General features: G+C 49.4%; 2 protein-coding genes and 1 non-coding gene across 13 annotated transcripts; all 3 read right to left on the minus strand.

Annotated features, from left to right (window-relative positions):
* Positions 1-325: 325 nt before the first annotated feature.
* NEIL1 (nei like DNA glycosylase 1) lies at positions 326-6,918 on the minus strand. 11 transcript variants are annotated; one of them, XM_043922190.1, is made up of 10 exons: positions 6,804-6,918; positions 4,842-5,298; positions 2,784-2,903; positions 2,630-2,693; positions 2,244-2,367; positions 1,692-1,819; positions 1,344-1,371; positions 1,099-1,163; positions 770-935; positions 326-600 (listed from the first exon to the last, which is right to left on the minus strand). In XM_043922190.1, exons 2-10 carry the CDS (start codon positions 5,273-5,275, stop codon positions 530-532), a joined length of 1,200 nt encoding a protein of 399 aa, XP_043778125.1. In that variant the 5' UTR covers positions 5,276-5,298; positions 6,804-6,918; the 3' UTR covers positions 326-529. The 11 variants fall into 11 exon arrangements, 10 of the variants coding, with proteins under 10 accessions (XP_043778125.1, XP_043778126.1, XP_043778123.1 ...); XM_043922191.1 differs by lacking the exon at positions 6,804-6,918 and adding an exon at positions 6,609-6,676 and having other exon boundaries at positions 2,244-2,343; XM_043922188.1 differs by lacking the exon at positions 6,804-6,918 and adding an exon at positions 6,609-6,676.
* Positions 6,919-16,922: 10,004 nt separating this feature from the next.
* Positions 16,923-22,605, minus strand: COMMD4 (COMM domain containing 4). The gene is made up of 8 exons (XM_043922397.1): positions 22,493-22,605; positions 18,964-19,035; positions 18,670-18,735; positions 18,437-18,476; positions 18,033-18,152; positions 17,773-17,853; positions 17,287-17,463; positions 16,923-17,200 (listed from the first exon to the last, which is right to left on the minus strand). Exons 1-8 carry the CDS (start codon positions 22,493-22,495, stop codon positions 17,160-17,162), a joined length of 600 nt encoding a protein of 199 aa, XP_043778332.1. The 5' UTR covers positions 22,496-22,605; the 3' UTR covers positions 16,923-17,159.
* A 365-nt stretch (positions 22,606-22,970) lies between these two features.
* On the minus strand, positions 22,971-23,044 carry TRNAW-CCA. The gene has a single exon. It is a non-coding gene; the product is annotated as a tRNA-Trp (tRNA).
* Between the last annotated feature and the right edge of the window lie 739 nt (positions 23,045-23,783).

Here is a 23,783-nt window from a genome sequence, read left to right on the forward strand (position 1 = left end):
AAAAAAAGAAGCACTTCCCCCTGTACCCACAGATAGAGGGCTTGGGGCTGAGGAGAAGGCCTGGTGGGTGGGTTCTGACTGACCCTGACTAGGAGGGAAGCATTGACTAGTCTGGACCAGGCTAGGGGAGCAGCCACAGGCCCTGAGGAGTCCTGGACTGGAGGAGCTGTAGAGTCTGGGCTAGCTGGGCAGGGGGGCCTCTGCACCACCTGTGAGGGGCCGTCCCTGCAGAGGCCGTGACCTCCTGTCCTCAGGACTGGGCAGCAGGCCCTTCACATTCAGCCTTCGCAGACCTTCTGCAGTCAGCCCAAGAAGTGCCAAGAGGTTCAAGTTTATGCGTTTACTAAAAATTAGCATTTGTCACATAGGCTTAAAAAATGAGGATAGTGGGGTACAATTAAAAACGTAATTGTGTAGGGAATGGCCATAGGGTTGGAGCATCCAGTTCCCTGCAACTTCTAGGAAGCCACACAGGCCCAGATCCAGGGTGCCAGGAGGAAGGGTGGATACAAGCAAGAAGAGCCTCTTGCTAGGAGGCTAAGGTCCCCTCAGGCTCCAAGGATGGGGTGTCAGCCTTGGTCTTTCGGGTTCTGCGGCGGCCTGGGGAAGGACAGGTGAGATGGCAGTCCCTGGCCGAGGACTCCCCAAGAGCCCCCCTCCTGCCTTTGTCCATGTATTCCTCCCACCCACACTGCCATCCCTTCTTCTCCTGGGGCGCTCGCTGTGGTGGTCCGTCCCTCCCCAGATGAAGCTGCTGAGGAAAGCCCACCTGAGGGTGCTGGTCGCCGCCTCCTCTTCCCTGTGTCAGGGACTGGGGGAGCTTCTGGGTCCTGGTGGAGGCTGGTCCCCTTGGGCACCTGGGCTGTAGTCTGTTTAGGAAGGCCTCTCTGTGCCCTTCGTGTCCTTGAAGGGGCCTTGTTTGGAGATGGAGGGTCCTGGGTGGAGAAGACAGGTCCCCGAGGAGCCCAGCAGGTCAGGTGGGTGAGGACCCACCTTTGCCCTCCATTGTCAAGGAAAGGAGCTGCCTGAGAGCCTGGCCTGGGAGGTGTGGCTGGACTAGGAGAGAGCGCAGGGACAGGGAGGAGCAGGGAGCCATACCTCTGCTCTGTCCTCAGGACCCTGCTGTGCTCCCTGGGATGACTTCTTCTTGCGGGACTTGCCCCCTGCAGGACATTGATGCTGATGGGCTTGGAGGGTCTTGTGGCCTCGGCCCCCTTTGTCTAGACTCCCACGCTCCCACTCTGGAGTGACTGCCAGGATCAGAGCAGGGGACTGGGATGGAGAAGGGTGCTCTGGCCCTTGCACAACTAGTTCTCTCTGCTCTCGTTACATTAGGAGTTTACCTTTGGGTGCCAGGGGTCCAGGATCCCCCTAAAATGGAATCAGGAGAATTCAGGAGTCAGCCTGGCAGGGGTAGTTTCCTTGGAGAGGCAGAATCATACCTGTCCTTCCAGATCAGTGAAGCCGTTCCCCAAGGAAGCCTGACTGTCCCTTCCCCACCCCCCAGGTCAGCGCCAGCAGCAAGGTCCCCCTGCTCTGGGGCTGCGCCACTAGTGGGGACCCTAGGACTCAGAGGAGGGGCGGAGCATAGCACAGGGAAGGCTTAGACCCTCAGGACCAGTGTGACCCCAGGTCTTTCCATCCCACCAGCTTCCTTGGGTCTCTGCCTGTACAAGCATTAGAGCCCAAACCTGGAACCAGATGGTGCGGCCATGCCGGTCCCGCAGGGAGCTCATGCCTGGTGCACTGTAACACCGCAGCCAGGCTCGGAAGGCAGCAAAGTCCTCCTCCCCGCTCTCCGACCCGTAGCCTTTGCCCCCTGTCGGACAGAGGAACCAGGCGGAGATCAGAGGGCTGACTTAGGCTGGGAGGAGGGGGAGCCTAGTTAGACCTGGCTCAGACATCAGCTTCAAAGCTGATGGAACGAGTCAGGGGGCCAAGGCTCTCCCTCCTCCAGCTGTGTGACCTCAAGCTGGTGTCTTCCCCACTCTGGGCCATGGCTTTCCCATCCTGAAGTCGGATTAAGAATCCTTGCCCTGCCTGCCTCATGGGCAGCTCAGGAGACATAGACACCCAACAAGTGAAGATCTGTGAAGGAGGTGTAGTCCATTTAGAAACGACTAGGTCGACAAACTTCCATTCTCCAGGTAGGGAACCAGGCCCAGAGAGGGGCAGGAACTGTCCTGGGTTACATGATATGCCAAAGCAGAGTTAGCCAGCCATCTTTGCCTCCCAGGCCTCACCCAGCTGGACCACTTCCTTGGGCACCGAGTGGCACAGCTCCAGCAGGTCGGGGTTCTGCAGCTTGGCCCTGATCTTCTGGCTCAGGGTCAGCTCCGGGCTCTGGAGAAGGGGCAGGGGTAGGACCTGGATGTCAGCATGAAGCAAGGCTGCTCAGAAGGCAGTTGATCCCTCAAGGAACAGGCCCCTTCTGGGCTTGGCAGGACACGGACAGTTCATCAGCAGCCCCTATCACCTGCACGCACACACGCACACACACACACACATTGTAGACACAGGCTGGAACTGAGAAGGGACCTGCTCAAGCTGAGCCACAGACACCTGACCCAGCCCCGACCCTTGTCCGCCTGCCTGACAGGTTCAGGCACATCCCTCCTGGCACCCTCACCGGCCTGCGCTGCTGCAGGGCCTCCAGAACTGTGCGGGCCTTCTCGAAGGGGGGGATCCTCAGCCTGCAGGGAGGTGGAGAGGGGTGCTAAGCAGAGGGGAATGTGAGCATACCCAGCCACCCCCGCCCTCATGCCCGAGGCCTGCCTGCTGACCGGTACAGGATCTCCGCCCGCAGATAGTTGCCAATGCCATTAAAGAACCTCTGGTCCAGCAGGGCCTCACAGATGGGCTGGTCAAAGGCCTTGTCTGCTAGGTTTCGTAACACATTCTCCCTGGAGGGACACAGCCCGGGCACATAAGACCCATTCTGTCTGCCTGCCCCCCACCCCCGCGCCTCCCTGCCTCTCAGTGGGGTAGGGGAGAGGAGCTGGGGGAAGAAATTTCTGGGTGCAAGGGAAGGAAACAAGAAGTCCCAATTTCCCATTATCCTAGCCTCTGTGGTATTTGGCAGCAGGAACCTCCATTTTCTGTTAAATGGGAACAACAATGTGGGATTTCAATTCATTACAAAAGGTTAAAAATGCCAATCTAAAGGAACATGCTCAAGAAAACACTTGAATCTATGTATGTGATTTGCATGTCACCAGAGTGGCTCAGATTCAAGATACTTTTGGGAACAAGGTGATCACAGGACCTCAGGTGGGCCTGCAGTCTGGAACTCCCTGTCTAGGACTTCCAGTTGCTTAGACATGAAGATTCGACATTGGTGGGGTCAGCTCTTTTCAAGATGCTGAATGTCTTCCAGGAAGCTGGCACTGGCTCTGTTTAGCAGGAGTGAAGGGGGGCAAGTCCTGGCTGGTGAGTGCCCCCAGCACCCCCATGGGTATCTCCTCGCCACCATGAAGAGGAAATGAATCTTGCTCCTTTGAGAAAAGGGTCATGACGAGACTGACTCAGTGATGGGCATGAGAAGCAAATGATATAGGGGCCAGAAGACAGTTTGGGGGTAAAAGTAAAGTGGAAGGTCAGTCTGGGTGGTCAGCTCCCAGAGGGAGGCATATCCCCACAGGCTTTGCAGCTGGAGGACCGAACAAGCCAAAATGCCCATCACGCGAGAGAAACTTCAGAACTGGCTGGCAAAGAGTTAACTTGTGGCCTGACCCCCTAGGAAAGGTGAAGTGGGAGAAATCTAAAACACAGATACTTCCCTGGGGGTGCACTTGGGGTCATGCCTGGGAAGGCCAGGAGTCTGCTGCCTTCTGTGGGCCAGAGATGCCCTGACCCACCCCAATGGGCAGCCGAAGGCATGCCTTCCCCAAGAAAGGATTTGTCAAGTCCCACTCCATGCCTTCCTGTTTGTGAGTCTTGTCAGAATGCTTGTACTTTAGAGCTTTGCACTTCCCTGGTAGCTCAGCTGGTAAAGAATTCACCTGCAATGGAGGAGACCTCAGTTTGATTCCTAGGTTGGGAGGATCCCCTGGAGAAGGGAACAGCTACCCACTCCAGTATTCTTGCTTGGAGAATTCCATGGACAGAGGAGCATGGCGGGCCCCAGTTCATGGGGTCACAGAGTCAGACATGACTGAGTGACTTTCACTTCATTTTCACTTTCCCTTCCCCCTGCCCTACCTGAAATAGCTCTGTGGGAGCAGGGACCACATCCCTCTTGATCACTGCTGAACCCTCAACACTTAGAACTGGCCTGGCACCAAGCAGACACATGCATATTTTATCTTTAGAGGAAAGGAAGTGGCTGACACTGGGCCATCTTATGTGACCTGCATCCCACCCCAGGTGGGGTCTTACCCCGCCTCAGGCAGAAGACAGGCAGAGAGACCAGGGGAGACAGACCAGTGGGCTGGCACGATGTGGAAAACCACAACCTGATTCAGAAGCCGTGTCATTAGTGGTCCTCTCCCCACCGCCTTGAAGCAGTTCCTTCCTGTTCAGCCTCCCTTCTTGGGTTGTTAAAGCCTCTCTACTTTTCTTAGCCTTGTGCGGGCACCAAGCAGTGTGGGATGCTGATGAGAGCCCCAGCTCTGACACAATCGGCCATGTCCTCCACCTCTTGCCCCACCTCCTCTTACAGGTTTTGGGTTTCCACATCCATTAGCTCAGGGAGTTGTCCCCAGAAAAGGACACTGCCTTGGTCTACAGATGAAAGGACTGAAGCCCAGAGGGGCTGGAACTCGCTTCTCATTGGCCAACAAGGACCAACGAGCCCCATCTGGAGCCCGGACTGTATTTCTCCCACCTGGTGCTGGCCCCACCTGAACTGCTCGTACTCCAGCAAGACACACGGCCCGCGGCCTGGCTGCCACTCGCCCCCGAGGTCCCAGCGGCCGAATCGGCGGATGTCCACAAAGCAGAGGGCAAGTCGGGGGCCAGGTGGAGCTGTGTAAAAGCGCAGGTGGGCGTGGGGTGGCAGCGCATCGCTGGGCACCAGCTGGAAGGAGCCAGTCATGCCAAAGCGGAAGACAAGGGCCAGTGGCTCCCGTGGGGGCCGGGCCCCAGGCAGAGGGCTCAGGGTCAGGCGCAGCTCCTTGCCGCGGGCCAACGCCGAGATGCTGTAGGCACTGCTCTCAAAGGGCACCTCAGGGTTGCGACTGACGGGTGACTTCTCCACACACCCACCAAACACCAGCTCTCTGCAAGCCTCGTTCACAAACTGGCTGGCCAGATGCAGCTCAGGGCCCTCGGGCATTCTGTGGGAGGGGCGGCCAGGCCCTGTGGGGAGGATGACAGCAGGTTGGGCCAGGTGTGCATCCAGTGAGGTGGCAATATCACTCCCAGTTTTCAAAGGAGAACCCAGAGGGTCAGAGGAGGGCATGGTCATGGGAATTGGCAGGAAATCAGCTGGCTTGGCCACAGCCCCTGCTCTGTCCCTCCCCCGCCCCACCCCCTTCCCATCCCTGAAAATGCTGAGAAAGCCCAGGACACTGGAGAGCTCTGACTAGGGAAACATGACTGCCTTGTTCATTAACACCTTCCATGGGTTTCCAGGAACACTTTCTGATTTTAGAATAAAGTCCATATCCTTCCTGGGCCCAGGCTGTCATCTCATTTCCTCCCTTGTGCGCCAAACCCCTTGCTCCAAGCACACAGCTCTCCCTGCCCCCCACCCCCATCCCCGGCCCTTGCCGTCCCCCTCCGTCTAGAAACATTTAAGAGAGGCCCCTCCTGACCGCTATATCGGAGGCAGCATCCTCCATTCCCTGACCCCCTTCATGGCACTCCCAGAGCCTGAAATTATTAGCTCCTGTCTGCCTCTGGCTCCACTCCCACCCCAGAATGGGAACTGTGCACGCTCATCTCCCCAAGAATCAGGCAACACCTCCGTTGCCACAATGATTGAGGGAATGAGCCTGGAAGATAAGAGCTGGGATAACGGTGGCTCACAGGCTCTGCCGGCAGACAAGGTGGAGGAGCCTGCCCATCACCCACTGGTCAGGACCGAGGCCGAGGCCAAGTAAGAGGGAATGTAGTTGTCTTCAGGTACATTAGAGCTAGAGTCAGGGACACACGACTTTGAGGGAGAAGGATGGGGCGCCAGGAAGGGCTCCCGAAGCTCCAGGCCATGGTCCAGGGGGACATAGGAAATGCCCGGGTCAGCGTCTCGGGCCAAGAGGGGTGTCCCCCTTCCTCACCCTCATGGGTTCCCATCTGGCCGAGGCAGGGTGTTTGCCAATTTCCTCAAGCCAGTGTCTGGAGATCCGAGGCCAAGGTAGGTGTTGGGCAGGGGGAAGCATTTGGCCAGGGCGGATTCCTTTGCCCTCCCCACCCGCAACCTCGGCGCCGCTCCAGGCCTGGCACCCGAAAGGGTTCGTTTTGCGGGAAAAGGTGAACTTCCAGGTTCCTAATTTCGCGAGGGGCGGACACTCAATGTCTTGCCTCCTACCCATCCCCCTCCTCCAGCTCCCGCTGCCTGCCCTCGGTTAACCCTGGCTCCCTTCCTCCCCAAGGCCCCCATTCCAGTCCTCTTCTCAGTTCTGCTGCACACACACACAAACCCCGTCCCCCGTCCCGCCGCAGGCTACCTGCGCCCAGCGCCGCTCCCGCAAGCCTGCAGCCACCAAGAGGTTAATGCTGGAGGCGGAGCGGCGCCTAAGAGCATGCTGGGAGCTGCGGGCGCTGCTGGGAAGTGTAGTTCCTCTTGTAGGTGGTAAAGCCTGTACGGGGTGGAGTTCCAGAGTAGGCGGCCCTGGGGTGTGGGAAAGGCTTCGGTCAGTCACCTGGCTGGGAGGTGGCGGAAGAACCTGGTTCCCGCTGCCTGGCGCCGGCGGGTTCCGGGGTCAGGTGTGAGGTCCTGGGTTGCAGCCGACTCTGTCTGTGAGAAGCCCCGCGGCTAAGTCCAGGACCTGGTGGGCAATCCCAGCGGTAAACAGCAGCAACTTCCCGAAACAGAGACCCTTGCAGCTGTGCGCAGGGCGCGAACAGGTGCGCGATCAGTGCGGGCTCTGGGGACCCGGTGGTGGCCTTACGTTTCAGCGCTAGTCAGACAGAACACATAAACACCGTCACCGCGGGTGGTAGAGTGCAGCCCGACAACCAAAAGCAGGGGCGGAGAAGCGGAACCTACTTCCGATGTGGGGAAAGGTCTCTCTGTGGTGACGTTTAGGCTGAAACCTCAGAAGGAGTCATCCGGAGAAGAGAGGGGACCAGTCTATAGGGCAGGTGGAAGGAACTGCTAGGGAGTGGTTAGGGGGAGTGCTGAGAGGGGAGGACCGACACACGAGCCAGTCCCCTCCAACCTCTGGAGGCCTCCATAAGGAGCTGGCATTTCATTCTAAGTGCAGCAGGCTCGGTGCCTGACCCACAGCCGATTCTCCCCCTTCATACTACTTCTCCTTCCTCTCCCTTCATCTATTTATTCGTGTATCTTGCCAAAAGTACTTTAAAGTAAATTAAACAATGCATGCAGGAATGCTAAGTCACTTAAGTTGTGTCCGACTCTGTGTGACCCTATGGACTGTAGCCTGCCAGGCTCCTCTGTCCATGGGATTCTCCAGACAAGAATATTGGAGTGGGTTGCCGTACCCTTCTTCAGGGATTCCCAACCCAGGGACAGAACCTGCCTCTCTTATATCTCCTGCATTGGCAGGCGGGTTCTTTACTACTAGCGCCACCTGGGAAACTCATTAGATAGTGAGTGAGTGAGTGAAGTCGCTCAGTCATATCTGACTCTTTGCGACCCCGTGGACTGTAGCCTACCAGGCTCCTCCGTCCATGGAATTCTCCAAGCAGAAACACTGGAGTGGGTTGCCATTTCCTTCTCCAGGGGATCTTCCTGACCCCAGGGATGGAACCCAGGTCTCCCACATTGCAGGCAGCTGCTTTAACCTCTGAGCCACCAGGGAGCCCTCATTAGATAATACTTTTTACCAAACCTAGTAAAGTTAACAATAACTTTAAAAAAATATGTATTTGTTTATTTGGCTGCAGGGAGTCTTAGTTGTGGCATGTGACTCTTTAGTTGCAGCATGCAGGATCTAATTCCCTGATCTAGTTCCCTCATCAGGTATGGAACCCAGGCCCCTGCTGCATTTAGGAGCACAGAGTCTTAGCCTCTGGACCACCAGAAAAGTCCCCAACATAATGTCTTAATATTATCTAATACATCCCACATTCAAATTTCCCTAGTTGTCCTCAAAATGTCTTTTATAGCTAGTTTGTTCAAAGCAGAGACCAAACGAGGATTGTATGTCTGTTCAATCATTTCCAATCTAGATGGAACCACCCTTCCCACCTCCTACCCACCTCACTTGCCTTTTTTTTGGTCTTCATGATACTTACCTTTCTGAAGAGTTCTTTGAGATGCCCCATCAACATTCTGGATTTGTTTGCTGTTTCCTTGGGTGTTGTTAACTTGTTCCTCTGTCTCTAGTTCTCCCTGCATCCCAGAAATTAGATCTAAAAGCTTGGAAGTGGAAGTGAAAGTCACTCAATCATGTCCAAATCTTTGCGATCCCATGGACTGTCCATGGAATTCTCCAGGCCAGAATACTGGAGTAGGTAGCCTTTTCCTTCTCCAGGGGATCTTCTCAACCCAGGGATTGAACCCAGGTCTCCCGCATTGCAGGCAGATTCTTTACCAGCTAAGCCATAAGGAAAACCCAAGAATACTGGAGTAGGTAGCCTATCCCCCTCCAGGAGATCTTCCCAACCCAGGAATCGAACCAGGGTCTCCTGCATTGCAGGTGGATTCTTTACCAACTGAGCTATCAAGGAAGCCCCAGTATCTCCTAGATGCTGTTCTGTACTCCAAATTGCATGACACCAGGAGACACCCAGCCTCTGGTTGTCTCACTTTAGTGGGGATGAAATTGATCACCGGTGAGGCTGTGACAGCCAGACTTCCGTGTTGTAAAGGTATGTTTCATACCCTGGGACCACTGAGTAATCTATGGGCGGTTTCTGTTTCCTTAGTTCTGTTTGTTTAATGAAGTTATACAGTAAAATTCATCCGTTTGAGAGTGTGAGGGCTTTTTTGTTGTTGTTGTCTCTCTCTTTTTTTTTTTTTTTTTGCCATGACAAGGCATACTGGATCTTAGTTCCCCAACCAGGGATCAAACCTGTGCCCCCTGCATTGGAAGTATAGAGCCCTAACTGCTGGACCACCAGGGAAGTCCCTAGACTGTGACTTTTGACAAATTCATACACTTAATCATCACCACCATCAAGAGATAATACATTTCTATCACCCCCCCACCCCAAAATTTGCCCATGCATTTTTAGTCAATATTTACACTGTACCTGTTGACAACCACTGATCTGTTTTCTGCCCATATAGTTTTTGCCAACGTCATACACAGGCATATCTTGTTTTACTGCACTCCACTTTGTTGCACATCACAGATAATTGCATTTTTTCTAAACAAATTGAAGGTCTGAGGCAATCCTGCTTTGTCGAGATGATGGTTAGCATTTTTTGGCAAGAAAGAATTTTTAAAATTTATTTTATAAAATATAATTGGTTTACAGTGTTGTATTAGTTTCTGCTGCATAGTAAAATGATTCAGTTATATATTTACATATATTATTTTTCATATTCTTTTCCATTGTGGTTTATTACAGGATATTGAATATTTTCCTGTGCCATACAGTAGGCCCTTGTTTACTCATTCTGTATATGATGGTTTGCACCTGCCAATCCCAAACTCCCAATCCATCTTCCCCACCACCCCCAGCAATAAAGTATTTTTTAATTACAAAAGAGTTTTCACAATGTACAAAAAAGCTTGTACATTGCTTTGAAACACAATGTAGTAGTAGTGTAGTTGCTTGTCATGTCCAACTCTTTGCGACCCCAGGGACTATAGCCCATCAGGCTCCTCTGTCCATGGAATTCTTTGGGATCCTCCAGGCAAGAATACTGGAGTTTCTCCAGGGGATCTTCCGGACCCAGGGATTGAACCCAGGTCTCCTGCATTGCAGGCGTATTCTTCACCATCTGAGCCACCAGGGAAGCCCTTAAACACAATGTATTGCACACTTAATAAACTACAGTAAGGTGTAAACAAGCTTTTCTATGCACTGGGAAACCAAAAAGTTCATGTGACTTGCTTTATGGCCATCCTCGCTGTGCTGCAGTGTTCTGGAACTGAATCTGCAGTATCTCCAAGGTGTGCCTGTACACAGAATCTCTAGTATGTAGCCTTTGTGTTTGCTTTTGTCCTCATAGCATAATGCATTTGAGATCCATCTATGTTGTGATGCTTATCAATCCTTCTTATTGCTGAGTAGTGTTCCACTGTGTAGACATACCAGCACGTTTATCCACTTACCAGCTGAGGGACACTGAGTTCATTACGTGAGGTTATTCTTTAGCACCATGCAAATACCCAATTTCACATCACATCAGCCTTTCACCTAACGGCTTTCTTATCACTGATGATTCTTGCCTCAATCAAGTACTTAATCGGGAGTTACAAAATGGTGATTTTCTAATGCTGTCATTCCCTCTACATTAACTTGAATTCTTCTGTAAAGAAGAGCTTTATTTCATTGATTAGGGTTATTCTGAAATACTAAAAAGACAGGATAAATTCTGAAACACTTCTCTTCAATTATCAATTTTTAGACTAAGAATTTGGTGCAATAAAGTCCAATGGTGACAAATTAGGGCTGATTTTTTACGGGGAGGGGGTTTATCTTTTATGGACTCTATGTGTGTATATACTTGTCACAGTTCACTGATATTGACATTTTATCAATTTGAGTAAAGTGTAGAAACCTTATCTCCTTTTTCCCTCACTAGTTTATAACAACCTTAAATATCTCCTTTACATACATTGAGAACCACATCTAACAGTATATTTTGCTTCAAATATATTGCACATATTTCAGAATACTCAAGAGAAGGAAAGCCTACTGCATCCATGTTTTTATTCTTTCCATTATTCTTCATTCCTAATGTTTCAAGATTTCTTCTATCATGTTCTTTCTGTTTAGAGATCCTCCTTTAGACTTAAAAATGTTTTTAATTTTATACTGGAATATAGTTGATTTACAATGTTGTATTAGTTTCACGTATGCAGCAAAGTGATTCAGTTTTATATATACACATACACATATACATATACACATATATACACATATACATATACACATATATACACATATACATATGTGTATATATATATATATATCCATTTTTTTTCAGATTCTTTTTCAACATAGGTTATTACAGAGTATTGAATGGAGTTCCCTATGCTATACAGTAGGTCCTTGTTGACTATTTATTTTATATAGTAGTGTTTATATGGTAATCCCAACCTCTTAATCTATCCCTGCCTCCTAGCCTTTCCCCTTTGGTAACCAAAAGTGTATTTTCTATGTTTGTGAATCTGTTTCTGTTTTGTAAATAAATTCATTTGTATCACTTTTTTTAGATTCTGCATATAAGTAATATCATATGACACTTGTCTTTGTCTAACTTACTTCATTTAGTATAATAATATCTAGGTCCATCCATGTTGCTGCAATGGCATTATTTCATTTTTTATGGCTGAGTAATATTCCACTGTGTATATATACCACATCTTCTTTATCCATTCATCTGTCGATGGACATTTAGGTTGCTTACTATCTTGGCTATTGTAAATAGTGCTGCCATGTACACTGGAGTGCATGTATATTTTCAAATCATGCTTCCTTCCAGATATATACCCAGGAATGGGATTACTGGATCATATTGTAGCTCTGTTTTTAATTTTAAAAAGAAATTCCATGCTGTTCTCCATAGTGTTTGTACCAATTTACTTTCCCACCAACAGTGCATGAGGGTTCCTTTTTCTTTTTTGTTTGCATTTATTGTTTATAGAGTTTTTGATGGTGGCCATTTTGACTACCTCATTGTAGTTTTGATTTGCATTTCTCTAATAATTAGCAATGTTGAGCATAGCTTTCCATGTGGTTTTTGGCCATCTGTATGTCTTTGGGAAAATGTCTGTTTAGATCTTTTGCCCATTTTTTGATTCGGTTGTTTATTTGCTATTGAGCTGCATGAGTTGTTTATGTATTTTGGAGATTCATCCAAATGAATCTGTTGGTCACATCATTTGCAAATATTTTCTCTTGTCTTTTTATTTATGGTTTCCTTTTAGCCTTTTTATTTTTATATTAGATTTGCTAGTGACAATTTTATTAGTTATTCCTCATCTGCAAATGTCTTGATCTCCCCCTTTACTCTTTAAAATGTCTTACAATTTTGTCATTTTTAAACATTGAAATATAGTTAATTTATATTATATTAGTTTCAGGTGTGCAACATAGTGATTCAATATTTTTATAGTTATATTCCACTTAAAGTTATTATAAGATATTGACTATATACTCTGTGCTGTACATGTGTCCCTGAAGCTTATTTATTTTACACATAAAATAAAGAGGTTTGTACCTCTTAATCCCCTACTCCTGTCTTATTCCTCCCCTCTTCTGTCTTTCCACTGGTAACTATTAGTTTATTCTCTATATCTATGGATCTGTTTGTTTTCTTCTATTCATTCATTTCTTGGATTCTACATGTAAGTGATATCATATGCTGTTTTGTCTTTCTCTGATTTATTTTACTAAGCATAATACTCTCCTAGGTCCATCTATATTTTTGTACAAAGCAAAATTTCATTATTTTTTATGAATGAGTGAGTGATATGTATAATATATTATGAACATTGGAGTGCGTGTATCTCTTTGAATTAGTGTCTTTATTTCCTGCAGACAAATACCCAGAAGTCGGATTGCTGGATTATATGATAGTTCTATTGCTTTTTTTTTTTTTTTTGCTATTTTTTTTTGAGGAAACTCAATATAGCTTCCACAGTGGCTGTACCAATTTATATTCCCACCAACAATGAGCAAGGGTTCCCTTTTCTCCACATCCTTGCCAACATTTGTTATTTGTAGTCTTTTTGGTGATAGCCATTCCGACAGGTGGGAGGTGATATCTCATTGCGGTTGTGATTTGCATTTCTTTAATAATTAGCGATGCTGAGCATCTTTTCATTGCCAGTTGGCCATTCCTATGTCTTCTTTGGAAAAATGATTATTCAAGTTTTCTGCCCATTTTTCAATCGGGTTGTTTCCTTTTTTGATATTGAGTTCTGTGGGCTATTTATATATTTTGGATATTAATCCCTTACCAGTCATATCATTTGCAATTATTTTCTCCCATTCTGTACACTTTTTTTTGTCAGTAGTTTCCTTTGCTGTGCCAAAGCTCTTAAGTTTAATTACATGCCATTTGTTTATTTTTGCTTTTGTTTCCTTTGCCTTAGGAAGAAAAAAAATCCCTCCCCCAAATTGCTACAATATATGTCAGAGTATTCTACCTATGTTTTCTTCAAGTTTTATCATATCTGGTCTTACATTTAGGTCTTTAATCCATTTTTTTTTTATGGTATGAGAAATGTTCTAATTTCATTCTTTTACTCGCCCTTTACTCTTAAAAATATATATATATTTCTTTGGCTGTGCTAGGTCTTACTTGCAGCACGCAGGATCTTTAGTTGTCCCATGTGGGATCTTTAGCTGGGGCATGTAGGATCTTTAATTTTTATTATTTATCTATTTTTGGCTGTGCTGGGTCTTCATTGCTGCATGGGCTTTCTTTTTAGTGTGCAGGCTTCTCATTGCAATGGCTTCTCTTGTTGTGGAGCACGGGCTGTAGATGGTGGACTTCAGTAGTTGCAACTTGCGGACACAGTAATTGTGACACACAGGCCCAATTTTCCTGCAACATGTGGGAACTTCCTGGACCTGGAATCAAACCCATGTCCCCTGCATTGGCAGGTGGACTCTCAACTACTGGACCACCAGGGAAGTCCCCATGTGGGATCTTTAGTTGTATCATGTGAACTCTTAGTTGCAGCACGTGGGGTCTAGTTTCCTGACCAGGGATGGAACTCGGGCCCCCTGCTTTGGGAGTGTGGAGTCTTAGCCACTGGACCCCCAGGGAAGTCCCTTGTCCTTTACTCTTGAGGTGACTTTCTCTGAATATAGAATTCTGGGTTGACACTTCTTTCAGGGCCTGAAACGTGTTGTGTTTGTTGTCTTTGGCCTCTCTGGTTTCTGATGAGATATTCAGTCATTCAAATTGTTTTCCACCTATATGTAAGGTGTCATCTCTGTCTTGCTGCTTTCGGGATTTTTTTTCTTTTCTTTAATTCTCATAAGTTTGATTATGATGTATCTTGACATAAATTTCTTTAGATTCAATGTATGTGAAGTTCATTCAGCTTCTTGACTCTATACATTTGTGTCCTTTGCCATATTCTGGAAAAGTTTTGGTCATTATTTCTTTGAGTATTTCTCTGTTCTACCCTCCTTCTCCATATCTTCTGGGACTCTGACACCACACGTACTAGATCTTTTGTTAACATTCCTACAGGTCCTTGAGGCTCTATTTTATTTATTTTTTTGTTCTTGTTGTTTTCCAAGTTATCTTCCCTCTGTTGTTTAGACTGGGTAATTTCTATTGGTTTATCTTCAAATCCACTGATTCATTCTTCTGTTGTTAAGTTCACCCATTGAGATTTTTACTTGGGCTATTGTAGTTTTCGGTTCCAAAATGTTTCTCTTGTTCTTTATATCTTCTATTTCTCTGCTGAGACTTGAGGCATTTCTAGGATGGCTGCTTTAAAATCCTTAGCATAGACTTGTAACATCTGAGACATTCTAGTGTTGGCATTTGTCTTTTTTCATTTGAGTTGAAATTTTGTCAGTTCTTGGTACAATGATTTTTTTTTTTTCAGTGGGTTTTGTCATACATTGATATGAATCAGCCATAGATTTACACGTATTCCCCATCCCGATCCCCCCTCCCACCTCCCTCTCCACCCGATTCCTCTGGGTCTTCCCAGTGCACCAGGCCCGAGCACTTGTCTCATGCATCCCACCTGGGCTGGTGATCTGTTTCACCACAGATAGTATACATGCTGTTCTTTTGAAATATCCCACCCTCACATTCTCCCACAGAGTTCAAAAGTCTGTTCTGTATTTCTGTGTCTCTTTTTCTGTTTTGCATATAGGGTTATCGTTACCATCTTTCTAAATTCCATATATATGTGTTAGTAGGCTGTAATGTTCTTTATCTTTCTGGCTTACTTCACTCTGTATAAGGGGCTCCAGTTTCATCCATCTCATTAGGACTGGTTCAAATGAATTCTTTTTAACAGCTGAGTAATATTCCATGGTGTATATGTACCACAGCTTCCTTATCCATTCGTCTGCTGATGGGGGTACAATGATTTTTAAAAATTGAATTCTAAATATTTTGGGTATTATGAGACTGGACCGTATTTAAATCTTCTCTTTTAGCAGGCCTTCTCTGACATGCGGCTAGTTGGGGAAGGGCTATGCCACCTCCTGCGAGCTGGGGTAGGGTCTAAGCTCCTATTCAGCCTTTGTAGGCAGGGGTGGAAGGGGGGCTGCGGTTCTGCAGGGTGTGGCTGGAGGACAGCCCTTACTGTCTCTAACTTTTCTGTGCTGCTGGACTGTCCTTTTCCTCGTCCACTGCTTAGAGAAAGCAGGCTTTTGTTGGGGCTTCCTTTGTGTGTTGGTGTTTCTAGGCGGTAAGCTTCTCTATCCCTCAGCTTGGGATACATGAAACAAAAAGAAAATCTAAGGAGTTTTTTGCTGTATTGTTCTTCAGGTCTTGAGGATCCTAGCCAGTCTGCCATCTCATCACCTTTTGTAGTCTCATGCTTGTTTTATAAAAAATGTCCAAGGTTTCTAGCCGCACTTAGGAGGAGGAACAGAGAAAAGCCCATCTGTTCCATTTCTCCAGAAGCCAGGAGGGGAGTCAGGCCTTATCTCTTTAAATTGTCCCATCTTTAGCCAGTGGGTCAAGCTTGCGCCTGTTGACATGACTCATTTTTGACAGTTTCCTTGAACCCTGAGACTTCCCTGGTGGCTCAGATGGTAAAAGCATCTGCCTACAGTGTGGGAGAAACCAGGTTTGATCCCTGGGTCAGGAAGATCCCCTGGAGAAGGAAATGGCACCCCACTCCAGTACTCTTGCCTGGAAAATTCCATGGACGGAGGAGCCTACAGTCCATGGGGTCGCAAAGAGTCGGACATGACTGAATGACTTCACTTTCACTTTTGGACCCTGAGATGTTCTAGGCTCCCCCTGTGCTCTCCCTGCCCCAGACCCAGGATCAGTCTCTTCTACAAGCAGCCCTGGATGGCCTAAGAGTCCTGGGAAGCCCTTTATCTTAGTCTGTTCAGGCTGTGATAACAAAATACCATGGATTAGGTGACCTAAACAATAGACATATTTCTCACAGTTCTAGAGACTGGGAAGTCCACATTCAAGTCAGAGTCAGTTCTTGGTGAGGGCTCTTTCCTGCTTTGTTGGACAGCTGTCTTCTTGCTATGTTCTTATATGGCCTTTCCTCAGTACATGTTTGTAGGGAGAGAGTCTGGGGTTGGGGCTTGGACATAGGAATTTAGGGGTGGGCTCACAATCATGCAGCCCATATCCCATTCCCCTTGCCAATGAGTGGTTCAGGCACGGGCCTTCTCTCTTCCTAGAGAAGATGACAGGGAGTCACGGGCTCCCTCCTTTCTCTACTTGGGGCATCTGGTGTTGGGGCCACTTACTTGCTGCCAGCTTCAAGACAAGGCCAGCACAGACAGGGCAGAGCCAAGAGCATCCCAGGACTGGGAGCTGGAGCCCTGCTTCTCCTGTCTACAGACAAGCTGTCCTGTTTTGGTCCTCATTCTGCCTTACCCCTGACCTGCCTCAATCAGCAGCTGAGAAAAGAAAATGTACCATAGGTCAGTGTATCACTTTGTCTCTGTCACGAAAACCTCTGATCTGAACCCTAAAGAAACCACGCACACACTGCTTTACACTTTTCACATTTCTGTTTATTGTTCCTTCTCAGGAAAACCATTGATAAGTGCCTTTCACGGGGGAGGGAAGGCAATGCTGGAAGTGTTCTCAGGATCCCAGGCTGGATTCTCAGGTGGTAACCTAGGAAGCCAGAGATCCAGGAGACCAGGCCCTCAGGGTCCTGGAGCTGGGGATGCCCCCTAATGAGAAGTTCAAGGGCAGCTCCACATGGGGCCCTGTGCTTTTCTTCTCAGCCCAGGTTGTTCATCAGGGCCTGGGCCTGCTTTAACTCTGCAGAGGGGAGAGGCGGGCAGGCAGGCGGCAGTTAGGCGGGATCTCAGGGCGCCCCTTACCCTCCTGATACAGCTGAGCCTCACCTGCCAGGAGGACCTGGAACTTGTCTGCTGAGAGGGACATGGCGACAGGTTGGGTCGGGGCACCTGGGGCAGCTGCAACCTCCAGCCGCAGGTGTACCAAAGGCTCCTCCACCGCACGCAGCAGGCTAGAGCTCAGGGTGTAGTCCACCCGCCAGCCCACGCCGACCAGCCTGTTCACTGCGAGACCAAGAGGGGCTTGAGGTCACAGGCCAGGGAGCCAGGCAACCCGAGCCCTCACCCTGGCTCAGCCCTGAACCCTCCAGGGCTCTGTGGCCTTTGAGAGGCTCTCATCCCGCTGACCCAGGAACTCAGAGATTACCCAGAGCAGGTCTCAGAGGAGAGACACTGGCTGGAGCCAGGAATCCCAGCCATGTGACTGCTTGACGTGATGCGGTTAAGTATCCTTTCTGAGGACAAACACCTCCCAAGCCACAGGCACCTTCCAGAATGGAGCCCAGCCCCCACCCGGGCCCACCCTGCACTCACCCCGCAAGCTGCAGGCCCGCAGGCGCTCCTGCAGGGGGCTCTGCTTCTCCTCGTAGCAGCGACAGAGGCTGGCCGCGTGCTCTGGGGACGAAAGGAGGTCCCCTGAGCGAGCAGGTGGGGGCTCGGGCTTAGGTGGCTCAGAGCGCAGGTCTCAGGCTCCTGGCCCAGAGAAGGCAAGGTGCGTCCCAGGGTCACACAGCCTGACCTCTGCCCAGCACCCCTCGGCCCAGGGGTCACCCACCTGTAGGTCGTCCCCATACCTTTGGGCAGCCCCAGCTGCTGCAGCTCGCTGGACAAGGACTCGCCATCCACGCTGTGCTTGGCTGCACTGGAGAGGATGAAACTCAGCACCGCCACCGTGGCCTTCACATCGCCTGACTCTGGGGGGAGCCGTGGGTGGAGTGGGGGTGTCACTGCGGCCCCAAACACCTCCTTGTGGCCCCACTATCTTCAGCTCAGAGTCCCCAGGCCTCCTAAAGCCACGAGCACTGCCACTGCGCCGCCGGGAGCTGGTGGAGGCCCTGGGGTGGCAGGGCTTTCCTTCCTTATCTCCTCCGCCGAGGCCAGCGGGTCAGAGAGGGCCGGGAGGAGGGGCCCCTGTGCCAGGCCCCAGGCCGAATACCCAGGGTCACCCAAAGGTCTGTGGAGCCAGTGGGGTGCTCACCAAACCTGGCGTCCGCAGTGAGCTTCAGGATCTTCTCGTACTGTGAAGAAAGGAGGCCCTCAGGGCGGGGCTGGTCCCCTGCTCACCAGCCCCCTGGCCTGGACCCTGTGGTAAGGACACGAGGTATCCAGGGAGGGTGGGAGCTGATCACCCACCCCCCTCGGTCTGGTGCACTTTCAGGGCAGTGGGGTCCCCAGGTCATGGGACCACGGCGGGCAGGGGCCTGTACTCACGTCAAGCCCGTCTCCCAGAAGGTCCTTCAGCACCTGGCCACACAGCAGCCTCAGCTTCACAGAGGACTGGAGGGGGAAGCCTTGTATCAGCCGGACTGACCCACCTTACACAGGCACGCTGACGGCCTGGCTCAGAAAGGGCTGGCCGCATGATCAGTCACACAGCGTGTGAGAATGGCCCAAGAGGGCTGAGGTCCCAACTCAAGAGTGACCTCACCACCCTCCACGCCCCCCGCAAGAGCCCCCAGCTGCAATCCCTCCCTGCCCCCACCCCCAAGAGCCCCTGCACTCAACAATCTTGGCCAGCGTGCTGATCTCTGCCAGGACCCAGTCAGGACAGTCCAGGTCACCACAGAATCGGAACCTCTGCAAGAGAGTGAGGTAGGTGGTCAGGCTGGAGGGCAGGCCGACACATGCCCAGGTGTCTCCTGAGCTACTGCTCCTCCGGCTTCCTGCTCCCTGTCCAAGATGGACGAGCTCTGGCCACTTGTTCTCCCCTACTACCAGGCTGTTTAGAGAACACTCTCCCTGATTCTTCCTGCCACCAAACCTTGTTCTGATGCGTGTCCCAGGCATTCACCTGCTCTGTGGACAAGCCTGGGTGCCTGCTCTGTGGGAGAACCCACTGTAAGCGCTTGGGGGTGCCACATGGAACACATGACCCTCTCACCTCCTCCTCTTTCCCTCTCCAGCTCCAGCTACACTGGCCTCCCTGTTGCTTCTGTTGCAAATTAAACGTGGCTTGCTCTCTCATTTCACTCAGGTCTCTGCCCAAATGACACCTCTTCTGATGGGCTTTCTCTATTTGCTTTCTTAAATAGCCCCTCACACAAGGTAATTTGGGAAGGTCAGCAAATGTATTCATTATCTTGATCGTGATAATGTTTTCATGAGCATACACATCAAAACTTACTGAACCATACATTTACACATGTATGATTTATGTTAATTTTATCTCAAAGAAGCCGTTCTTCACCATCATGTTCTAGCTCCTTCTCTTCCTTTTTGATCTCCACAGCGTTTATCACACCACATATCACATTTTATTATTTATTCAAGGTCTGTCTTCTGTTAGAATGCAAACCCACCCAGTCAACCACATATTGATAATATCCTCCACCTGCCTGATCCACTGTCCTTTGCCCTGTTTCTGAAGCAAAGCTCTAATGCACGCAATGTACATGCTCATCTCTCCACGCCTCCACCTGCATTGCTTTCAGATATTGGGATCAAAACCCGCAAACTGGAGACACCGTGAATCCACGTTCTCCTGATTCTGTCGGGCCCTCAAGGCAGCCCCATTAACTCCATGTCTTCCACTTTGCCCCACTGTTCACCTTATCAGTCACTTCAGACCTGCTCCAGACCCTTCCACCTCCAAACCTTTCTGGCCTGCCACCCCCTTGATCACACGTGACCCCAGTGAAGTCCTCTAGCCATGGTCACAAATGACTTTTGTCACTAAACCTAGTCTTCCTTCCTTAGTTCATCAACAACAGCGGACACAAACCCATCCTTCTTCTTGAAGCCACACACTCTTCTAGATTTCTCCCTCTGGCCTGGCCTCTGTCTCATTTGCTGGTCCACCCCTCCTGAACCGCAGCCCCCAAATGGTGATCTCTGCAGACTGCCTGCTGTCATTACTCTGAGGCAAGGCACTGGGACCGCTGGTGAGGTGGTGGGGTGTTAAGCAAAGTCTGGGGCTTCTTTCCCTACTTCAGGGATTTTTAATTGTTTTGTGGCAAGGACTCATCAGGCATCTGGTGAAGTCTACAGGCCTCTCTCAAAACAATGTTTTCAAATGAATAAAGTACACAGGGAAAACTACATAGTAAAAGACACTAATTAAAAGTTATCAAAATAGGTAGTTCCCTGGTGGCCTAGTGGTTAGGATCCTGGGCTTTCACTGCTGTGGCCCTCGGTTCAATCCCTGATCGGGGAACAGAGATCCCTCAAGCCACATGGTGTGGCGGGAAAAAAAAGTTATCAAAATATTCAAAACCAATTGGTGATGTGACATATGTTTTAATTCAAGTGATGACAGTAATTTGGAAATGAGCATAAATATGTAAATAATCCCAACAGCTGTGACATGAAAATATCTGATTTCCATTAGTGACAAAGTCAGAGGTGCTGCTAATAATACTGAGGTCCGTTGCCAACAATCATAACTGGAGGAAATATTAAATTTCAGTTTGAAGTTAGTGAAAGTTGAGATATAGTATTTTTCCTAAGTTCATGGGCCCCTGACTTCTACCCATTGGACTATTTTATCATCTCTGGACTTTCTCTGACTTCTACCATCTCTATATTATTTACATTTCTACTATAAGAATGTGTTCTTTGTGTAACTTCTCCCATCCAAGTACTAACCAGGCCCGACCCTGCTTAGCTTCCAAGATCAGACGAGATCGGGCGCGTTCAGGGTGGTATGGCCGTAGACGCCTTGTGTTAACTTCTTAAAATACCGGCATTTCTCTAGGTTCTGTCCTAGGCCCTCTCTTCTGAACTCACACTGTGGCTGAGACAGATCATCTTTCTGCAGATGACTCCCAAATTTATAACTGCCATCGTATTGTAGATTCTCTTCTGAGCTCCATACCCTAAATTCCAGACTGTCTCCTACCCAGGTGCACCTGGAGGCTTAGAGGCCTCACTCAGCATGTATCACAGTGACTGGTTCTCTTCCCTCTGAAACCTGCCCCGCCACCACTGAGCACCAGCACCTGGGAACCAAGCCCAGCTCCCTCCCTCCCCCTTCTCCCTCAAGCATTTAGCCTCTGAGCCCCGCTGATCTCGTCCACCTCTATCTCCGCGCTCTCTCAAGTCACTACCATCTCCTGGGTGGGGGAGTGTCTGCTGCCCCAGGCTCTTCCTCCTTTCCCTGCTGTCCTTTCTTAAAAGTCGAAACTCTCTGAAGACCCAGCAAGCTGTGGTCTTTGCCTATCAGTCGTTCACTAGCCTCTAGTTTCTACTCTTCCAGGTGATGAAATGTATTCATTCCTAGGGTTCCGAGCTCTCACTCACCTTAAGTCTTTGAATACTGTCCCCTTTCTGAAGATAACAGCCTCCCACCAGCCCTCTTCCATGCCTCCCAATTCCTGGTACACTAGCTGCTTTCTTTCTGCCCCAGCAAGCTTTCTTCCCGGCTCCCAGGCCCTCAGGCGATGTCATCCTTGGGAAGCCTTCAGGCATTATGCACAAGGTGAGTTTAGTCCCTCCCGGCTCAGGTCTTAATTATGACTGCCCATTCAAGCCTCCAACTCTGCCCTTCCCCCCTGCAGCCCAAGTCCTAATGCCTGGCACAGTGCCTGATATACAGAGACACTCACAATCTGTTAAAGGAATCAATGAATGGATAAGTTGAGAAGTTTCCACCCCGTATATACTCCTCTGTGCCTCTGGGAAGAACAAAGGGATTTCCTAACAGTGCAGGAGATTGAGCCAAATTGTCATAAGTGTTTCTCCAAGTTCCACAGGAAGGCTGGGAGGTGGGCGCCTTTGGGACGTCCTAGTAGGGCAGAAAAAGGCCTGGAGAGACAAGACCCAGCTCCTGCCCCTGGGAGTTTGGGCCCTTCCTTCCAGTCAAGACACTCCAAGCCTGCCGTCCCGCCCTGCTGGAGGAGGACGGAGCGAGGCTTTTCTTTACCAGACCCTCGGCTTTAACGACCGCACCCAAGTGTCTGCTCCGCGGCCCGGGCAGATTCCCCATCTCCTCGCGTCCAGCGCCCCACCCTTCCCGCAGCAGCGGCGGGGGGATTTGGGGGTTCCTACCGTGCCCGCCCCCAGCAACCACAGCCTCATATCAACCCTCATCCCTCACCATTGCTCCAGGAAGCCCGCGCCCAGGACTTTCACCTTCCTGTCGCGCCGGGTCAGCTGATGCAGCGGTCACGTGGCGCTGGGGCGGGGCTTCCTCGGATCACGAGTCGCCCAACCCCGAGTTGCTGGAGCGAGACACGGGGTCCCTTTGTCAGTCCCCAGAACCTTTCTCCGGAAAGGACCAGCGCCAACCCCCAGGTTAACTGAAAGCAGAACCAAAGCAGCAGGAAGAGGGAGTGGAAGCCGTTTAATTTGTTCTCTTTAAGGCAGGGGAGGTCTTCCTTTCTGCAGTCGTATTCAGGTCGTTTCCGTGTTTTGCATCAGTAAACAGCTCCCTTACTATACAGGTGTGAAGTGAAGTCGCTCAGTCGTGTTCGACTCTTGGCGACCCCGTGGACTGTAGCCTACCAGGCTTCTCCGTCAATGGGATTCTCCAGGCAAGAATACTGGAGTGGGTTACCATTTCCTTCTCCAGGGAATCTTCCCAACCCAGGGATCGAACCTGGGTCTCCTGCATTGGAGGCAGACGCTTTAACCTCTGAGCCATCAGGAGCCATCAGGGAATCCCTAACAGGTGTGGGTTGTGACAACAGATAAAAATTTAAAACCTTACTGGAATAGAATGCCCATACAGGAAATTGTACATAGTACAAGTACAGAGCTTAATGAATTCGTAAACCGTACGCCCCATGTAACCGACACCCAAATAAGGAAACATTACCAGTACCCCAGATACTGCCTTCAAGTGCCTGGTAGTGCCTGGGTATTTTATTTCATTTTGATGAATCCCTTTAGTTGCATAGCAAAAAGCCTGTAACAGTTGATATGCTCAGAATGCTTTTGCAGCTTCACCAACATCAGCTGTTTATTTTAATTTTTCTCAATCTAGTGGGAGAGAAAAAAGGTTGCTTTAAGTTGTATACAATAGTCTGCTTACTGGTGAGCTTGAAGTAGTGAATAGGCCAGGAAAACTAAGTTTCCAGTATTCGCTTAAATAGATAAAAACAAACAAAAGATAGCAACAACAAAAATACACTAGAGTATAAACTAATGACCAAAAAAGAAATTGAACAGTTTGATTTCTCTCTTTAGTTCCATGCCTCTCACCTATACAGTAGACCCTGATTGTTTTATTGTTGCAGACTTTCAAGCTTTCAAAGGACAGATAGAGCCCATGACAATTAAACCACTCCATAAATACAAAGAGATAGAAAGTTAATTTTTGCTAAAATTGATCACACTTAAAAAGATCTTTTTAAAAATCAATTTCAGTACAATGAAATCAATAGTGT

The sequence above is a fragment of the Cervus elaphus genome, chromosome 13, assembly GCF_910594005.1.
Source record: "Cervus elaphus chromosome 13, mCerEla1.1, whole genome shotgun sequence".
NCBI lineage: Eukaryota > Metazoa > Chordata > Mammalia > Artiodactyla > Cervidae > Cervus > Cervus elaphus.

Bases quoted from the DNA above. Each gene is read 5' to 3' on its own strand.
- NEIL1 (XM_043922185.1), bottom strand. From the start codon at position 5,407: ATGACCATGCCCTCCTCTGACCCTCTGGGTTCTCCTTTGAAAACTGGG. The intron at 2,694-2,783 runs GTCAGCAGGCAG...ACCTCCCTGCAG, and splicing joins CGGGCGGAGATCCTGTACCG to GCTGAGGATCCCCCCCTTCG. The intron at 1,164-1,343 runs GTAAACTCCTAA...AATGTCCTGCAG, and splicing joins TGGACCCCTGGCACCCAAAG to GGGGCAAGTCCCGCAAGAAG.
- COMMD4 (XM_043922397.1), bottom strand. The intron at 18,736-18,963 runs GTTGAGTGCAGG...TTCCCCCTCCAG, and splicing joins TCAGCACGCTGGCCAAGATT to TCCTCTGTGAAGCTGAGGCT. The intron at 18,153-18,436 runs GTGAGCACCCCA...GGCTCCCCCCAG, and splicing joins CACTGCGGACGCCAGGTTTG to AGTCAGGCGATGTGAAGGCC.